At 38.2% G+C, this 19,893-nt stretch overlaps 1 protein-coding gene across 1 annotated transcript in view; it reads left to right on the top strand.

Moving 5' to 3' along the window:
* Positions 1–19,893, top strand: part of FHIP2A (FHF complex subunit HOOK interacting protein 2A) — a 36,737-nt gene that overhangs the window by 5,994 nt on the left and 10,850 nt on the right. The window contains exons 2-13 of the mRNA XM_060099194.1: positions 1,456–1,534; positions 6,088–6,257; positions 7,957–8,061; positions 8,502–8,624; positions 13,930–14,223; positions 14,399–14,595; positions 15,911–16,025; positions 16,702–16,778; positions 16,861–17,053; positions 17,237–17,406; positions 17,789–17,932; positions 18,819–18,909. Coding sequence (XP_059955177.1) covers positions 1,456–1,534; positions 6,088–6,257; positions 7,957–8,061; positions 8,502–8,624; positions 13,930–14,223; positions 14,399–14,595; positions 15,911–16,025; positions 16,702–16,778; positions 16,861–17,053; positions 17,237–17,406; positions 17,789–17,932; positions 18,819–18,909 — 1,758 coding nt within the window. The remainder of the gene's footprint in view (positions 1–1,455; positions 1,535–6,087; positions 6,258–7,956; positions 8,062–8,501; positions 8,625–13,929; positions 14,224–14,398; positions 14,596–15,910; positions 16,026–16,701; positions 16,779–16,860; positions 17,054–17,236; positions 17,407–17,788; positions 17,933–18,818; positions 18,910–19,893) is intronic.

Below are 19,893 nucleotides of genomic sequence, written 5' to 3'. Positions count from 1 at the left end.
ATTGTTTTGACAGGGTTTCGAACTTTGAGGTCCCTCCAGGAGACTCCAAGAAATGAAAATGGAACAAGTAGAAGTATAGGAGTGACATGACCTCTTAGGTCATCTGTTTAGATGAATATATGAAAATGGACGACTATGCTGCCATAGTTTAGGTTCCCAAAATAGAAACCTATTTGTTCTTTTTTTTATATAAATTTATTTATTTTATTTATTTTATTTTTGGCTTGTTGGGTCTTCTTTGCTGCATGTGGGCTTTCTCTAATTGTGGCAAGCAGGGGCTAATCTTCGTTGCATTGTGCAGGCTTCTCGTTGTGGTGGCTTCTCTTGTTGCGGAGCGTAGGCTGTAGACGCATGGGCTTCAGTAGTTGTGGCACGCCGGCTTCAGTAGTTGTGGCTCGCAGGCTCTAGAGTGCAGGCTCAGTAGTTGTGGCGCACGGGCTTAATTGCTCTGCGGCATGTGGGATCTTCCCAGACCAGGGCTCGAACCCGTGTCCCCTGCATTGGCAGGCGGATTCTTAACCACTGCGCCACTAGGGAAGCCCGAAACCTATTTGTTCTTAAGTAAATTGGGTCAACTCTGTACTTTCTGACCAGAATTTATGATGATACTAGGACTGAGAGAGAGTTCTCTCTCTCTTTCTCTCACTCTTTTTAAGGGCAAGAAAATGTTTTAGAAGGTACATCCAAATCTTTTTCTATCCATTTAACACCCATTTGAAATACTTGTAAATTTGCTATGAGATGGCTGAAGGGATATAATTTTGGTCTTCAAACTTCTGAAGTAAATTTCAAAATTAAAATGTAAAACATTTTTGACTTTGTGGAATTTAAATTGGTAGTGTCTTTTTCATGTAGTTGTTTTGCTAAAAATATGCACTGCCTAATCTAGGCTTAAAAAGAAAAGATTCACTTCTGTATGTCATTGAAAATACGGAACAGTTTTAATCTGATTACAGGGTTGACTTTGGTGATGTGTAACTAATCACATAGCAGCCTTTTTACTATCTTGCATTTCAAAGTCCTAGGTACAAAGATCCCTGGTTATCGATAATTCCATTTTACTGATATTTAGTAATAGAATATTGTGTTGTCACGTAACGCTGTTACTTTTGAAGCCATATATATAGTAACCAGTGTCAGGGGAGGGGGAAAAATACCCAATACTATAATATAATAATAATGCTGATAAATGTGTTTGTCCTCTTTCTTAATAAATCATTTTTACTTTCTTGGATTTGACTCATTTTGTTTCTCTTTGATATTGACATAAAGAATCAAATTAGAAGCAATTATACTCCAATAAAGTTGTAAAAAAAAAAGAATCAAATTAAAGCTCACCCCTTATTCTTATGCTGCTTTTGCATCATTAGTAGACAAATACAGAGTTATACTTAATGGGAAACTTTTAATGCCATTTTCTTAATTGCTGTGGTCTTTTTGTTTGTGTTTGTGTAGCTTGCACCTTCTCTTCCTTTACAAGAAGATTTTGTTTATCACTGGAAGGCAATTACCCATTACTACATAGAGACTTCGGGTAAGAAACAACGCTAATATTAATTAAACAGAAAATTTGTGAAATGCTAAAATACATTTCAAACTAGTTTTCAAAGTTATTTTACATTAAACTTATACACAATTTATCTTACTTTTAATTACTCTCGTAGATTCATTCAAAAGTATATCTGTTGAACACCTACTATGTGTAAGCGTTGTTCTAGGCACTGGGAAATATAACAATCAAACAGACAAAACTCTGTCCTAACAGAGCTTATGTATTGATTGGGAGGAAGCGAACAATAAATAGACAAGTATACATAGTGTGTCAGATGATAAGTGCTAAGGAGAACATGAAGCAGGCTAAAAGGGATAGAGGTGTGTGTTGGGGGGTGGGGGTCGGGGCAGATGGCTGTTTAAGATTACAGAAAGCCTTGTTGTCCCAGGTGACTTCTGAGCTGAATTCTGAAGGAGGAGGACGCAAGCCTGGGGGCACGTGGGGGAGAAGTTCCAGGAGAACACCCAGCGCACAAACCCTGAGGCTGGAGCGTGCAGCACTTGGCTTATACTAGGAACCACAAGGAAGTGTGGCTAGAGCAAGTGAACAAGGAGGGAAATGGGAGGAGGTGACAAAAGACAGGTGAAGGTGCAGCCTCACACAAGGCCTTGTCAGCCATTGTAAGGGCTTTGGCTTTTACTCTAAGATGGGAAGCCGTTAGAGGTGTAACATAATCTGGTTTAAAGGAATCACTTTGGCTTCTGTGAGAAAATTAGATTGAAAGTACGCAGAGGTGAAGCTGGCAGAACAGTTAGGGGACTATTGCAATGGTCTGAGAGATGACGGTGGCTCAGACTAGGGTGGAGGTGTAAGAAGTGATTGTCCTCTGGGTATACTTTGAAGAAAGCTTTGTTGGTGCATTGAATCTTGGGTATGAGAGTAAGAGTCATGCATAACTCCAAATGTTGGGGCTCAGGCAGTTGGAAAAATAGGAGGGCCACTCACTGAGAATGGGGAGACCATTGGAGGAGCAGGTTTGTGAGGCACTGTGGACATGTTTAGTTTGAGACGCCCATTATATATGCAATTGGATATGTCAAGTAGACAGTAGGAAATAGGAATCTGGAATTTAGGGTAGAGGCCTAAACTAGACATATGGAATTGAGACTCATCAGCATGTAAGTAGGATTTAAAGCCTTGAGACTGGGTGAGATTATCTAGGGATAGCTAAGGATAGATGGAAGAGGGAAAGTGTTCAGGAACTAAGCCCCTGCACTCAATGTTTAGAGATTGGGAAAATGAGAATGATAGCAAAGGAGATTTTGCTTTTGCCAGTTCAGTAGCAGACAGCCAAGAGAGAATGGTGTGTAGAAGCTGGAGGGGGAGAGAAGGATCCCAGTGTCAAATGATGTCAAGCTGATGAAGGCTAGGAACCGATCATTGGATCAGCCATGAGGAGCTCATTAGTGGTCTTGATAAGAGCCCTGTTAATAGCAAGGAAGAGAGAGGAGACCTGATTGGAGGAAGTTTCAGAGAAAATGGACAGAGAGCATATATAGACAGTGTGTGAAGACTGCTCTCTTGAGGAGTGTTAGTGGAAAGGGGGGGCCGAGAAATAGAGCAACAGCCCCAGGGGAGATGTGGTATTGAGGGGGTTTTAAATTTTTTGTAAAGATGGAACACACTAGAATAATCTAGTGGAGAAGGAAAGGTAGGTACGAGAGTCATATGAGATCATTTCTGAGCCCTATCCTTAAGTTGGCAAGTGGGGTATGGGATCCGAGTGCATTAGTGGAGGCTTAGCCTTCATAGACGTGTGGACAGTTCATCCATAAAATTAAGGCAGAAAGAAGAACATATGGGTGTAGATTCAGGAAAGGGGTAGACATGGTATAGGGAGTCTTTGGAAGTTATTTTCTGGTTGCTTCAATTTTTCTTAGTGAGTAGACTGAAGAGTGAATATGGGGAAATGTGAATAAATTAGGTCAAAGGTTGGCAAAATTTTTCTGTAAAGTGTCAGATAGTAAATATTTTAGGCTTTGTAGGCCATGCAGTCTCTGTTGCAACTATTCAATTCTGTTGTTATCGTGCAAAAGCAGCCATCAACAATAAATAAAAGAATAGCATTCTTTTGTTCCAGTACAACTTTATTAAAACAGATGGCAAACCTGGGTTTGTCGCATGAGCTGAAGTTTGGCAACCTCTGAAGTAAGGAAATAGAGTAGCCTTGCTACATAGCACTATGGGCTCCCTTGAGGAATGTATAGGTAAATGCTAGTGGATGTGCAGATTGGACACATGTTTTTTAACTGAAAGGAAACATGAAAAAAAAAAGTTGATCTGATAAGCTGATGTGGTCATAGATAATTCTTCTTTAAAAGAAAGAAATTCTTCATATTTGTATAGTAAGTGAAAATCAGACTATCTATATCTATATATACACCTTTAAGTGTAAAATATAATTTCTACCTTAATTTGGATGTTTAGACAGCAGATCTACAGAAAAGTGTTTTGAGAGGAGCTGCCTTTTCAAATGACTATTCTTAGCCCTTGTGAAATTTTCACCCCTCCATGGTCTTAAGGAAATGCTTTACAGGAAAGCCAGTGAGTTCTTGCTTTAAATGATTTTTTTTGCAGTCTCGTAGCAAAAACAAGTGTGTACATTACAATAAAGTATGGGACAAAAAGGTGCATCAGGCACAGAGAGAGAAGGAAGAAGGGAGAAATAAGAAGCAGTGTCTGACCTGGACTTTAAAGGATGAGCAGTAGGCTTTGAGGTGGATGAGGAGGGCAAGGGCACTTCAGATAGAAGGAATAGCTTATGCAAAGGCACAGGGAGCTGAACATGCTTTGGGATGAGAGTGGACGGCAGAAACTAGATCTTCTTGAGAGCTAGGATTTTAATCCTGTCAAGTCAAATTTACAGTTTATTTATTTCTCAAAAAAAAGTCTTTTTGATTATTTTTCTCCATAAATAAGTGTAATCAGACCATGCTTAAATATTCTTTCCTGGAATGTTTATATAAAGTCTGCAGTAAAACAGGTGAAAAAACATTTTTAAAACGCAGATTTCAAATCAAATTACACACTTTTTTATTAGCCCTAGGCTACTCATTTTAGAAGAATATGAAGTAAGACATCATAAGTTAACATTTCTTGAATTCTTACTATGCGCTAAGGCACTGGGCTTTACACAGAATATTTCGTTGAAATCATACGACAGCACTTACTGGTGTTGATTAACTCCATTTTACAGAAGTTGGTGCTGAGGCTTAAACAGTTTGCCCAGGTCATCCAGCTAAAAGTGGCAGAGCCAAGATTTGAATTCAAGTTGTCCAACTCCAGGTCTCATGCTCTTAACAGCTGTCCCGTACTATATCAAATTTGGTACATATATGTCCTCCTGGGAAACGAGTGACTCTTCTCTTTCCATTGTTTTCTCCATAAGGCTTTAGTATTATGGTTTAGTCTGTGTGTGTGTATATATAATACATACATGTGCATATGCACAGACAAAGCTTTAAATCAACAGATACATAGTATACCAGGATTGTGTAGTATAAACTGTAGCAGTACTAAGTAAAGGAGAATAGAGACGTAAATAGAGACGTAAAAAAGAACTTGTCATTCCCTAATATATTTTGTATTTAGACATTCTATAAAACTTCACATTTTATTGAGAGTAATTTAACCCTTATGTAATAAAGATAGGTTAATAAAACCATGTGTTTTTTTTTTTTTTTTTTTTTTTTTTTTTTTGCGGTATGTGGGCCTCTCACTGTCGTGGCCTCTCCCGTTGCAGAGCACAGGCTCCGGACGCACGGGCTCAACGGCCATGGCTCACGGGCCCAGCCGCTCCGCGGCACGTGGGATCTTCCCGGACCGGGGCACGAACCCGTGTCCCCTGCATCGGCAGGCGGACTCTCAACCACTGCGCCACCAGGGAAGCCCCTATGTGTTTTTGATATATAAAAAGTATCCATGAATTTTTATTTTGAAAAATCAATATTTTATAAGAATTCTCCTGAGAAGCAGCTTTTACTTTGGGAGTAGGTATCTGCTAATGAGAGGAGATGTCAGAAATTTTTAATAGAGGGATTTTCTTTGGGGTCCTCATGTTTCCAAATCTGGAGATGAACTGGGGACAGTAAGGGCATTGTTACAAGGCAGTGCAGCAGTGATCAAAAACAGAACCTGTCCTCTCCTCATATCCTACATTATTCAGCTTAACATTCACGGCCAACCTGTTTCTATATAAAGAGACCAAAAGTTTAGATCTTCTAAACTGGCTAATTGAAAAAAAAATTTTTTTAATTATAAGTGGGTACAAAATTCTGATGTTACTTATATTTTTTTCTGATCGTGTTCCATTCCCCATATAAATGGCTCCTTTTCTGAATTACTTTGCGTGAATATTAGCTTATAGACTATCTTTCAGAATATAGATTGTTTTTGGATAAGATATAAGCCTCACTTAAGTGTGTGTAGTTCAGATTTTTCTGTTTGAATAGGAACAGGGAAATACAAAGAGTATTTTAGGTGCAAATGTGCAGATAAAAATGTTTGAAAATTTGATGAACGTTTTTATTGTTTAGATGATAAAGCCCCGGTGACAGATACAAATATTCCATCTCATCTGGAACAGATGTTGGTTATCTTGATACAAGAAGAAAGTGAACGGGAATTTGGAGAGACGGGGCCATGTATGGAATATTTACTTCATCACAAGATCTTGGAAACGTTATATACCTTAGGGAAAGCTGATGTAAGTTCCTAATCCACGTGACGTTCTTGGGCATGTAATATATGTATTCATGTTTTAGAGGTAAAGAAGCTGCCAAGCACTAAATTTAATTGTAGAGTTGTGTGTTAAGTATGGCAGGATTCAAGTCAGTATGTGGGAAAAAAAGAAAATTGTATGGCCTCTGTGAACATGACTTTCCATAGATATAGCGAAGCTCCCAGATGCTCTAGACAACAACTGGTACTTGGCTGCTTAGAATTACAGTGTAAACATGTGTGAAAATGAACTCAAGTGCAGACGCTCAGAATCAAAGGAAATGAGTAGGAACCCAGTGAAAATTGGGTTACAAAAATAGGAAGTATTTTTCATAATCCTGAAAGAAAATGTCACTGATTATTCTGACATTAACTCTACTGATGAGTGGAGCCAGTTTCAAGTAAGTCTCTAATTAATCTTCCTCCTCTTTAAAAACTAGGAGGTGATCGCCAGGGGGCCTCCCCCAGCTCTAAAAATCTGTGTTTCTGTTCTGTGAATTTCTGTAATACATGATGTGAAAATCAAACTAGAAAAACCCCAAACTAATAGACGTGTTTAAACACCAAATAGAATTATGAAGTAGTATTGAAGACAGTTTCCTTTTAACTAAATCTGTAATACTCCGTTTCATTTCTAGGTTAAATTCATTCTATTTATATTTTCTAGGCAACATGTTTGCTCCCTAACGTCCTCCGATTCATTCCCCTCCTGCCTTTTTTTTCCTGTTCTGTGGAGAGAGGGTTTATGCAACATTATATTGAACAAATATTAGTTGACTTTTGTGCAAATAATAGTAATTATACTACTAGGAAATTTAGTTTGATATTGGTGATTATAAGTATTGTGTTTCACCTGAATAATTGAAGGTATTTGCTATCTTAAAATATTATTGTGCTTAAGATTATAGCTTATGCTATTTTCAGATAATGTGTCTATGATGATGTTTTGGAAATACTTCTTTTGTGACTATATTTTAAATCTGAGGCAGAATAAGCAGGTTAACTATAGAACATATAACCTTGTTAACTCTTACTCTCTTAATCTACAACATGAGTAATCGTCAGGTTTACCTACTTTTCAGCAAATATTTAAAACAATTGGCATGTTATCAAAACTTATTTATTAAATATTCATTGCCTATAATAATCATAATGTAAATAATTTTGCAACTAATTTAGAACAACATTGTTAGAATAAATCACAGCAGTTTATACATAGGATTCCTTTATTTACATAATATGTGTTAGAAGGCTTTATTACTCCTACACATGTATGATGGAAGGTTATTGATTACCTGTCATTACCGTAAGCAATAAGATTCTGCCTTTGCTTTGGCTGGGGAGTTTCCTGTTACCCTAGCATTTAGAATATAAACAGGTTGGCATTGCCTGAACCAAACTCCAGTCTCCATGGCACATTATCACCGGGCTATTTGTAATTACATCAGCCTGTGTCTCATACGCTATATTATAGTCCCAGATGTGATTTTATTTATGCAATACCAGTCAGTAATAATTTGATGGAGAATTTTATTCTGATAAAGTCATTAACTGGCTAATTGCATTGATTTTTGAAGGTGGAATATATTCACGTACATTGCCTCTCCTATTTTTTAAGCTTTTGAGTAAGTATGTTTGCATTGTCTGTTTTTTTCTTGTTTGCTTTTCTTTTCTTCTATCCCTAGTGTCCTCCGGGGATGAAACAGCAGGTTTTGGTGTTCTATACCAAACTTCTGGGGAAAATCCGGCAGCCACTACTTCCACATATTAACGTGCATAGGCCAGTGCAGGTATTTTGTTCCCTTTAAACGAAACTTTTTAGTTTGCTTCTTTTTGTATAGAAATAATTTTATATAATTTTTCTAAAATAACATGCAAATTAGCAAATACTTGAGCTTTCTTTATGCATGACGATGTATTAAATGCACTTCATGTCTTTATATTTCTCTTTTAAAATTTTATACATTAGTTTTACCATTTACTTATTTCCATGACATCTCAAGGAGAGTTTATTATATAACTCATTAATTTTTTAGAGTAACATATTTGAAAAACCTACTACTGGCAAATTTATTTTGATAGAGGTGATTGTAAATAATGTTCTTTATGAAAAATGCAAGGTATTTGCATTATTTGAAAGTTTTAAATATCCTGAAGGTAAATGAATGGCTGTTTACATGATTATAAAAAGTAACCTAAGTTTAAACATTTGTTTTAAATTTTTTGACAGAAATTAATTCGACTGTGTGGTGAAGTCCTTGCAACGCCAACAGAAAATGAAGAAATTCAGTTTCTCTGCATTGTGTGTGCAAAGCTGAAACAAGATCCCTACTTGGTTAATTTTTTTCTGGAGGTATGGTATACTTCTTGTCAACCTTCAAAGTATGTGTGTATTAAAATTATTATGAGAATTGAATTCTGTGAATAATATTAGAAGGAATTACTTCTTTGGGAATCAGATAGCTTGTTTTACTTCCCAGAATTTTCATTTAAGAGCACTGTTTTATTTATTTTTTATTTATTTATTTTTTTTTTCTTTTTGCGGTATGCGGGCCTCTCACTGTTGTGGCCTCTCCCGTTGCGGAGCACAGGCTCCGGATGCGCAGGCCCAGCGGCCATGGCTCACGGGCCCAGCCGCTCCGCGGCATATGGGATCCTCCCAGACCGGGGCACGAACCCGTATCCCCTGCATCGGCAGGCGGACTCTTAACCACTGTGCCACCAGGGAGGCCCAGCACTGTTTTATTTTAACCTGAAATCTCCTGAGAAAAACGATTCTCAGAGAATGTGATTGAGCCAGATGTATGGGGCAGTATAGGGGCTGGACAAATACAAAGCCAAGGCTTAGAAAGAGTACAGCTTGAAGGGCAAATCAGGGAGAGAGAAGTCACGGGAATTTATAAGCTATCATATTTTCAGCCAGACTTGCTCAAGTGCAGAGTGTGGGTAACTTGACCTGGGGTAAGGATGGTGTGTGCAGATTTGGACAAGATGCGAATTGTCACGAGTTACCTCCCCACCGTGGTGTAGCAGTTGGAATTGCTCTACTATCTTGTACTATCTTTTCATAGCTGTAGTCACCGAATCATAGTTTACATAAATCAATTGATATTTGGATTTTATTTCCAGTTTTAAATTAGAAAATAACTTTCATGAATTTCCTGCTTTCACTTACTTTTTTTCAGCAGTGAAGTCATTTAGGAATATATTAGAAAAAATGTTTTTTTTTAGTTAAAAAAAGTTTTTTCTTCTTTGTTTTTTTCAGATTGAGGTATAAGTTAGAGTACAATTCAGTCTTTCTGATCCACCATTCTATGAGTTTGACAAACACAGTCGTGTAACCACCAACACAATCAAGATATGCAGTAGCTCATCACCTTACCATATGTCCTTTCTTGGTCATCCTGTTTCCACCTCTGCCCCAAGCAGTCATTGGTCTGTTTTCTGTCCCAAGTTTTCTCTATTCCAGAAAGTCATAAAAATATAATCAGCCTTTTGAGTCTGGCTTTTTTTACTTCATGTAAGCATTTGAGAGTCATCCATGAGTTTGGTCCTTTACATTGCTGAGTAGTATTCCACTGTATGGATGTACCACAGTTGTTTATCCATTCACCAGTTGAAGGACTTATGGGTTGTTTCCAGTTTTGGGCAATTATGGATGAGGCCAGTGTAAACATTCACAGATTTTTGTATGGATTTAGATTTTCATTTCACTTGGGTAAATACCTCAGAGTAGGATTTCCGTATCATGTAGTAAGTGTATATTTGCAAAACTCATCCCAAGTGGGTTTTTCATTTTGCATCCTATGGACACTGTATGAGAGTTCTGTTGTTCCATGTTCTTGTCAGAGTGGGTGTTGTCAAGTTTTTTTGTTTTGTTTTTAAAACTTTTAGCCATTCTAATAGATGGGTTCATTTTTTATTCACTTTATTTAATAAGTAATTCAGGATCTTATTCTGCACTCTTATTGGAGGTAGGTAAGCAATGAAGCTGCAAAATTGCATGAATTTAAATTTCTAGGTTAGTGTTAAGGACTATGAATGCCTGATTTTCATGGTATGCGTCATATTGAAAGTTTGCTTCAACATGGCTGGAATAGCCTTATGATATAAATGTATCAAATATCTTGATTGGCTAAGTGTGAGATTTTTCTTCTCAAAGTTTTTTACTAAAGTTTTCTTAGGTACCTAAGTTACTTTATTTTTTTAAATTTTTATTTATTTATTTATATTTTGGCTGCATTGGGTCCTCATCACTGCACGCGGGCTGTCTCTAGTTGTGGCGAGTGGGGGCTACTCTTCGTTGTGGGGCGTGGGCTTCTCATCATGGTGGCTTCCCTTGTTGCAGAGCACAGGCTCTAGGCATGTGGGTGTCAGTAGTTATGGCACGCGGCCTCTAGAGTGCAGGCTCAATAGTTGTGGTGCACAGGCTTAGTTGCTCCCGCGGCATGTGGGATCCTCCCGGACCAGGGCTCCAACCCATGTCCCCTGCATTGGCGGGCGGATTCTTAACCACTGAGCCACCAGGGAAGTCCTGACACCTAAGTTACTTTAGATGCAGTAGATTTTTTTCCAAGCTTAAGCTTTAAGGAGTTTTTCTCAGAATCTCCGAAACTTGTTTCAGAAGTACACAGCCGTAGATCAGAAGCAGGGAAAATTTGCAAGCATATGTATGCCTGCCTGTTTTCAGAGAAACATTTACATTTAGGCCTCAATACCAAGAACACCTTTCTGAATTAGTGTCATGACTGCTGTAATGCAGCATGTTTATAGCACATACTTCTCCAAAGCATGAGATGGTAGGTATCTCCATTTTCTGAACTGATCAGACTACTTATACACTTTTTTTTTTTTTTTTTTTTTTTTTTTTTTTTGCGGAACACGGGCCTCTCACTGTTGTGGCCTCTCCTGTTGCGGAGCACAGGCTCCGGCCGCGCAGGCTCAGCGGCCATGGCTCACGGGCCCAGCCGCTCCGCGGCATGTGGGATCCTCCTGGACCGGGGCACGAACCCGCGTCCCCTGCATCGACAGGCGGACTCTCAACCACTGCGCCACCAGGGAAGCCCATGACTACTTATACACTTTTAATGTCAGTTATTACAATCTCCCTAGCATTAGAGTTATTTATATGCATTTTATTTTTTCTTCCTGGTCAGTAAGCTCCTTGAGGACAAGGACTCTATCTCAGTAATCTTTAGGTCCCCACAGCTTCTCTGGTATCTAGCACAACGCATAGTAACTTTAATTAACTCTTATTGAATGAATGAATCTTTAGAGAAATGCAGCTTTATTATTGGTAAGTAACAGATAGTAATAGAAGTACTTTGCAGTTCTTGAGCATGTATCCCCTGAAATCTAATCTCTCTGTTCATTTATATCAGCTAATAGATACATTTGCTGTGAATTAAGTGCAGATAGTAGATGAGTTAGAAGCATTTTTGCCCTAAAGGAGTTTGTAGTCTGGTGATGAGGGTAAGACTGATGTTCAGATACTGTAATCTAAGGTAGCGTAAGGTGAGTATCATAAGAAAGATACCCCCTAATGCCCCCTAAATGTTCATAGGATGAAGAGATTACATCGGCCCTGGTCATTAGGAAAGGCGGCATGGAAGAGGTTGTCTTTGAAATGAGCCTTGACAGGTGTTTAAAGGGGTGAGCATAAATAAAGGAGTGAAGATATGAAAGTCTCTGGTGTGTTCTCATAGTTTAATTAGACCATGTGGTAAGAAAAGGGCCTAGACAGATAGGTTGGAATTGTCAAAGGCTTTGAATGGCAGGCTGAAGAGTGTGTACTTGCTTGCAGAGCTTTTTCAAAATGCAGATTCCTTGGAGGTTCCACCTCCAGATATTCTCATTCTGCAGGTGTAGGTGAGACCCAGGAATCTGCATTTTTATCAAGCCCCACAGAAGACCACAAGGCCAACAGTCTTGAGTCGCACTTTGAGGAACCCTAGTTTAGGGAGTGAGTGCTGTTCTAGGATTATTCTTCCTCTTGCCCTTCTTATCCCAGGTGCCACTCCCAACAATAGCATTAACATTTTAGATGGAATAAAATGTTTTACATTCATAAAGACTATGATATGCAATTGACTTTATAGGAAATAGGGTAGTTGTTTGGGATATTCATGTAGTTCCTCAGCATTGTTTTCTTTTGATGTATGTGCTCTGAGCTCAATTTCTCAAGAAGATTGGTCTAAACTCTACTTTTAATAGTAATAAAAGTGATTTATAATAACTATCATATAACTTTGGAAGTAGAACTTTGAGTTCATTCAGCATTAATGTACTTCTGTGATGAGTGGAACACTCTGATAGGCCCTGCAGAGAAGCGGGTTTATGATGAATTCTAACTTGTGTGAGTGATTTGACTTTTGCTCTATGTTTAAATGGAAAGCAAGATACTTTTACCTGGAAACTAAAGATTTGCTTCAGTTTAGATTCTTTTTGTGTTTGGGTGTATGTGGTGGGGGGAAGGGTCACAATATTTCAAGCAAATCTTAGTTTTATCCTCAAAAACACGAGTAAGAACGCCCTCAGAGTGTTGATTTATATTTACAGAGCAGAAGTATAAGGAAAAAACAGAAAAATCATCTTAGAAAACTGGTTTTAGAAGAGTCAACATTGGGGCAATGTATTTTTAGTAGCCCAGTGATTAGAAAACAATTAACTGCAATTGAAACTTCTTGAATCTTTTTTTTCCTCACTGATATCAGTTGTTTTCAGTAGTAGTCAAATAGTTATCGCTAATATTGTTCATTGTTTATAGTCGGTGTAAAACAGTTGTTTATAGTCAGTGTAAAACAGTTTGTAGATCGTGTTCTGAAGAGTATCATAAATGCCTATTGAATTTTTTTTTAACATCTTTATTGGGGTATAATTGCTTTACAATGGTGTGTTAGTTTCTGCTGTACAACAGTGAATCAGCTATACATATACATATATCCCCATATCTCCTCCCTCTTGCATCTCCCTCCCTCCCACCCTCTCTATCCCACCCCTCTAGGTGGTCACAAAGCACCAAGCTGATCTCCCTGTGCTATGAGGCTGCTTCCCACTAGCTATCTATTTTCCATTTGGTAGTGTGTATATATCCATGCCACTCTCTCACTTCGTCCCAGCCTCCCCTTCCCCATCCCCACGTCCTCAAGTCCCTTCTCTATGTCTGAAACGCCTGTGTAATTTTAAAATATCTAAAACACAGTATGTTTAAGTCTGGGTATTTTCATTTGTCACAACACGTATCCATTGCTACAGTGGCTAGATATTGAATGTTAATTATAGAAAAACCCATTAAAGGGCTTCCCTGGTGGCGCAGTGGTTGAGAATCTGCCTGCCAATGCAGGGGACACAGGTTCGAGCCCCGGTCTGGGAAGATCCCACATGCCGCGGAGCACCTAGGCCCGTGAGCCACAACTACTGAGCCTGCGCGTCTGGAGCCTGTGCTCCGCAACAAGAGAGGCCGCGATAGTGAGAGGCCCATGTATCGCGATGAAGAATGGCCCCCACTCGCCGCAACTAGAGAAAGCCCTCGCACAGAAACGAAGACCCAACACAGGCATAAATAAATAAATAAATAAAAATTTTTTAAAAATTAAAATATGATTTCTATTACATAAGGCTTTTGACGTGAATCTTACAAAACATGTATTCCTTTTCAGAACAAGTTTAAATCACTGGCTTCTAAAGGAGCACCAAATACAACTTCAGAAGATGTATTAAAAGGTCAAGATTCCTTGTCAACAGATACAGGACAGTCCTGTCGGCCAGAGGAACCGTCTGGTGCTTCTGGAATGGAGTGCGCAGAGTTAGAAGATGAGCCTCCCGCTCAGATGGATGACCTGTCCACAGGCTTGGACAACCTCAGTATCGCTGCACTGCCAGAGGCCACAGTTGCTCGTCTAAACCAGGATTACAACTTAGTGAACTCTTTGTTAAATCTTACTAGAAGTCCTGTGAGTCGTCTGCTTTACCTTTTTTCCCTCTCACATAATCTCAGTTATTTGCATAGGGAAAAAAATCTGTTTTTATTTGGGTGTAAAACTTTAAGTTCGTTTACGTTGAATTTTTCCAGACAACCTGATGTATGTCTAATTCAAGCATTGAAGAGGTATGTGTCTTTCCCCTCAGGATGGCCGAATAGCTGTGAAAGCCTGCGAGGGCTTGATGCTGTTAGTGAGTTTGCCAGAGCCAGCGGCCGTCAAGTGCCTCACGCAGAGCACCTGCTTGTGCGAACTGCTCACAGACAGGCTGGCCTCCCTGTACAAGGCCCTACCTCAGTCAGTGGATCCCTTAGATATTGAAACAGTGGAAGCAATTAACTGGGGGTAAGAGCTGCTATTTCTGTTTTCCCATAAAAGTGACTTCTTAAACCTACGCTTTTAAATCCATTTCCATTTTGCAATGATAGAAATCTTTAGTTTTGAAAAATATAACATTGCTAGTGATCATTAAACAGGATTGTGTTTTGAGGCTTGTTTTAAAGTTTGTTATCAGGAATGAACTGGCGGGGGAACAGTCCATCTGTTACAGAGTTAAGCTATTTTCCCTCTGTCTGTTAATAGTGATCAATTACGACCTTAACTGTGTTAAGATCAATAACTTTATCTGACTATATTTTTTAAAAACAAAAAACCCTGAGAGAAGGAATCTTCTCTTTTATAAATCGGTTCCACTGCCCCTGGGGCCGTCTCATAGCTCATGGCCTGCCTGTGTGGAACCTCGCCTCCTACCTCTTTGTTTCACCCCTTCCCCCCAGCTTTTAGGGCTCCCCCCTTGATTCTCATATGAAAATATTATTGAGGAACATTTATAAGTTATTAAAAACTGTAAAGCAGCATAAATAAAATTACCCATAATCCCACCACCTGTAAGCAGTCTAACATTTTGACATAATAACCTGTTATTGTTTCTCTGCATTTTTAACCCTGCTTTGGTTCTTACTTGTTTTTTTCCATCTATATTCTGTTAACATCTGCCAGACCCACTTGTTAACTTTACTACTGGGTGGTATTTTAAGGCAGGAAGAGAAGCAAACCAGTTATTTCCTTTTTTTTTTTTTTTTTTTGTGGTATGCGGGCCTTGCCCTGTTGTGGCCTCTCCCGTTGCGGAGCACAGGCTCCGGACGCGCAGGCTCAGCTGCCATGGCTCACAGGCCCAGCCGCTCTGCGGCACGTGGGATCCTCCAGGACCGGGGCACGAACCCGCATCCCCCGCATCGGCAGGCGGACTCTCAACCACTGCGCCACCAGGGAGGCCCCAGTTATTTCCTCTTGCAGTCTCTTTATGTTTCTTTCCTTCCATCCTAGTGGCTGAGAACCTCCGACTTTTCATTTCTGTTACTTGGTCAAATTTATGGTGGAAATATGAGGACCTATCTCAATGGTTTTTCTGCTGCAGCTCCATCCTGCTTCAGGCTCTCTCCACTTAATGAGTGAAAATTATTCACAACTTTCATTTAAAAGGTTTTCTCTTATCTTTGGCTTTTATTTATAAAACCCTCTTCTGATTGTCATCCAGCATTGCCTGTGTAAATGTATCATACTGTGTGTTCATTCACGTGCCTTCATCTCCCCTTTTGTACTGAACTGGATTAATGCTTTCGGATAACTTTGGACTTCACATTTCTTCTGTGTCCTATAGCTTGGACTCATATAGTCATAAAGAAGATGCTTCCGCATTTCCAGGAAAACGAGCCTTAATTTCATTTCTCTCCTGGTTTGATTATTGTGATCAACTCATAAAGGAAGCACAAAAGGTTTGAATATTTCGTTGTTTTTTACTGATAACTTAAAACTGTAAATATCAACTAAGTAAAATTTGAACCCTCAATTTATATTTTTGAATATGTCTTAATTGTCTTAGGATAGCACAGTTAGTAGTTTATATCCCTAAGTATATCTTAATTGTCTTAGGATAGCACAGTTAAATAAATAAAATGAAATAAACCCCCCAAAAGTGTGTGTGTGTGTGTGTGTGTGTGTGTGTGTGTGTGTGTGTGTGTGTGTGTGTGTGTGTGTGTGTGTGTGTGTGTGTGTGTGTGTGTGTGTGTGTGTGTGTGTGTGTGTGTGTCAGCTCTGGAATAAATCGAAGTTCAAGTTCTGCCCATATGTTTCTTTAAGTATTATAGCATAACCCTTCACAAGGTGACATTGGCCTCCCTCCGTTTCTCCTCTTTGGGGAGATGTTAATACAATAAGTGATTGGGATAATATTTTTATCCTGTTTGTCTTTGTTCTTGGAAATTTAGATAACATGTAAAGGACCCAATAGCTAATGTCTAATCTAGGTTTATATGCCATCAACAAGATGGTCAGTAGGCAAGTTCTTTTTCACATTAATTCAGATGGAGAGTGCAAACTGACTTACTGCTGTTATCAATTAATCTCTTTCCCATTTTGAAAAAAGATAATGATACTTATACTATGTTCTAGACTGCTGCTGTTGCTCTTGCCAAAGCTGTTCATGAAAGATTTTTTATCGGTGTTATGGAACCTCAATTAATGCAAACGTGAGTGGCCTCTTTACTTAAAAAAAACAAATCACTGTGTTCATGTTATTTTTGCCCGCTAATTACTTGTTTGTTCTGCCAGTTCTGAGATGGGTATTCTGACGTCAACTGCCCTGCTTCATCGCATTGTTCGGCAAGTAACCTCTGACATTTTGCTTCAAGAAATGGTGTTTTTCATCCTTGGAGAACAGAGGGAACCAGAAACTCTGGCAGAAATCAGCAGACATCCTTTAAGACATAGGTTAATTGAGCATTGTGATCACATATCTGATGAGGTAAGCTATGTAAGGATTTAGAGTTGGACTTAGATTCTTTGACATACTGACTTTGATGTACATGTGATGTTTTGAATATAGCCTCTTTTTGTGTGTGGCTTTTTATTTTGAAAATTGCAAGCGTGAAGAAAAATAGTTTATTTAAACTATTTTTCAGTTACCCTTTATCATTTTGGGTTTCAGATAAGCATAATGACATTAAGAATGTTTGAACATCTTTTGCAAAAACCCAATGAGCACATTCTTTACAACTTGGTCCTAAGAAATCTTGAAGAAAGAAACTATACAGAATATAAACCTGTGTGCCCAGAAGATAAAGATGTAGTGGAGAATGGATTAATAGCAGGAGCAGTGTAAGTTTCTATCCAACTCTGTGAGTTTAGCATTTCATATAGAATCATAATTTTCTCCCCTCTTATTTCCCTTCCTTATTCTTAAAAAAATACCTCTAACAGTTTAAAAGTTTTTTAAAAATAAAATTTAGATGTCCTGATTTTATTGTCCCTTTAAATTACAAGTGGCAGTATATAGTCATTAAACCTAACAAAATCATTATAGCCTTGAGTTTGATGTTAGTATAAAATGTTAATTTCTCTAAAAAATATAAATACATTCATTATTCCTTAATTCTTTTATTAGCAAAATTATGTAATGTTTTCTAAGAACATAGCAGAGAATCTTTTGGTTTAGAAACTATAATAAAATTTTTTTTATACATCATTAAATTAAACTTAGAGATCTGGAAGAAGATCCTTTGTTTACTGACATTTCACCAGATAACACTTTGTCAAACCAAGAGTGGCTTAGTTCTTCACCTCCTGCTTCTCCAGACCACCCCAAGAACGATGGGAAAACTGAAGTCCATAAAATTGTAAATAGGTGAGTTGCTATATTAATTTGACTTACACCTCTTTTACTTATTTTTATAACATGTAATAGCTCTGCTCTTTGATCATTATAGAGATATGTTATGAATTCAGTCTTCCCTTCTTTAAAATCTTTAATGTCAGCTTTTTGAAATGCTTACGTAGCTAATGACAGCCTAGGGGCAACGATCCATACAAAAGAGAAAAGCTCCAGAGTAGTAGTGGTTAAATAAATCTTCAAGGTCCTCTACTTATTTTTAATGTAAAATATTTTAAGTAACTCCCAGTTGGAACAACACTGAGAATTTCCAGTTTGACAAATTGAACTTATTAGCCGTGTACTCACATGTGTTGAGCAGAGGGCTATTCCTTGTTTTTTTTTTTCTTTTTTAGCATTTTTATGTTGTTGGGTTTTTTTAAGTGCCCTTTCCTGGCAATTTTCTTCTTTTCCTTCCTTTGCAATCCTGTCGCTGATATGCCTGGTGCTGGGAGGTGACTTTAGAGAAGACTGCATATGGTGTAAGATGCACAGCTTAGGGTGCATGAAAATCGAAGGTTCAGTTACTTAAAAGCCAGGTTCCTGAGACTAACAAATTTCATGGCAATCAATCATTGTCCTGTAATGTAAAAAGAGTCGAGTCTTCTTGTGCTTGATTCTACTTTAAGTGGAATGAGTAATTTTTAAATAAAACCTTTAAAATAATGGCAGAGTATTTAATCAGTGAATTGTAGTACTGATTCAAGATTAAGTACTTACAAATATACAATTTTACTTTTCAAGTTTCCATTTGCATTAATACTTGGCTAAACTGAAGATATTGCTAGGTATTTTAACACCTATAGAGATGTTGAATTGTGAGAGTATTTATATTATTGATTATGGCATTTTTTCTTTTAAGTTTTCTCTGTCTGGTACCGGATGAAGCAAAATCATCCTACCATGTTGAGGGCACGGGATATGACACCTACCTCCGAGATGCTCACAGGCAGGTAAGAGAAGTAACTAGTTTTCGACACGCAGTCTAATAAGGATGCACACACGTGGTCACATTGCCCACAGTCGTTTCTCCAAAGGTTTCCCTTTCTCTGCAAGACCTGAACTCCACTCTCACCACTTGAATTTTTTGCCAGTGACCTGACTTTGCATTTCACTAACTGTGTGTCTCTATCTCAAGATTTCTTTATGCTGCCTTCCCCACCCACCCTCCTTTTCTTCCCTTTCTTCCTGCCCTTGAAATTCTATGTCCCCCAGATCCTTTCCCCTGCTGATCTAAAACATGATTTTTAAATAAGTCTACCCACCGCCCACCATTGCCCCCAGGCCATACCCTTTCCTCTTCACTGTTCTTACTCATCAGTAATTCACAAGTGCTGGCTCTTGATCCCCTGCATCCCAGCTTTCCACCTCACTGAAAGTACTTTCTCAAAGGTGCCCTCTTAGTTACTAAATTAAATGGCTTTCTCTCAGTCATCTTTCCCCTCTGTAACATTTTACGTTTTTACCAAATTCCAAATTTTGAAATGTCTCAAGTCAGAAAAATATACATTTAATTTTCATTTAAATCCTTTGGGTTGAAGTGTGCTCTTATTGATAATTAACTTGCATGCGTTTATAGTTAATTCATGATGCTTTAAGCCTGAATTCAAGTCCACATTACTATGTGAATGACTAGAGTAATGCAAATACATTCACATAACAATAAAATAGAGGCAATAAAAGGAGTACCAACCTCAGTAGTACTGATTGGATTTTTAAACTGCTTTGATTCTTTCTGTAAAGTTTCATTTCCACATTCTGATTACAGTTATGATTGTTTCAGAAACATTCGACAAGACACAAAAAGAATAGAAAAAATTTACACTATTACTTTCTAGCTCAGAATTTCAGAAGTGTTAATATAAAAATGCTTTATTAAATATTGGGGTGTGGTTTTATAAAGAAAATTTTCTATTGAAAGACAAATAGTTTAAAAC

Source organism: Mesoplodon densirostris, chromosome 1 (assembly GCF_025265405.1).
Source record: "Mesoplodon densirostris isolate mMesDen1 chromosome 1, mMesDen1 primary haplotype, whole genome shotgun sequence".
NCBI lineage: Eukaryota > Metazoa > Chordata > Mammalia > Artiodactyla > Ziphiidae > Mesoplodon > Mesoplodon densirostris.
The sequence above is the reverse complement of the archived record's forward strand: the minus strand, read 5'-3'. Positions and strand labels throughout refer to the sequence as shown.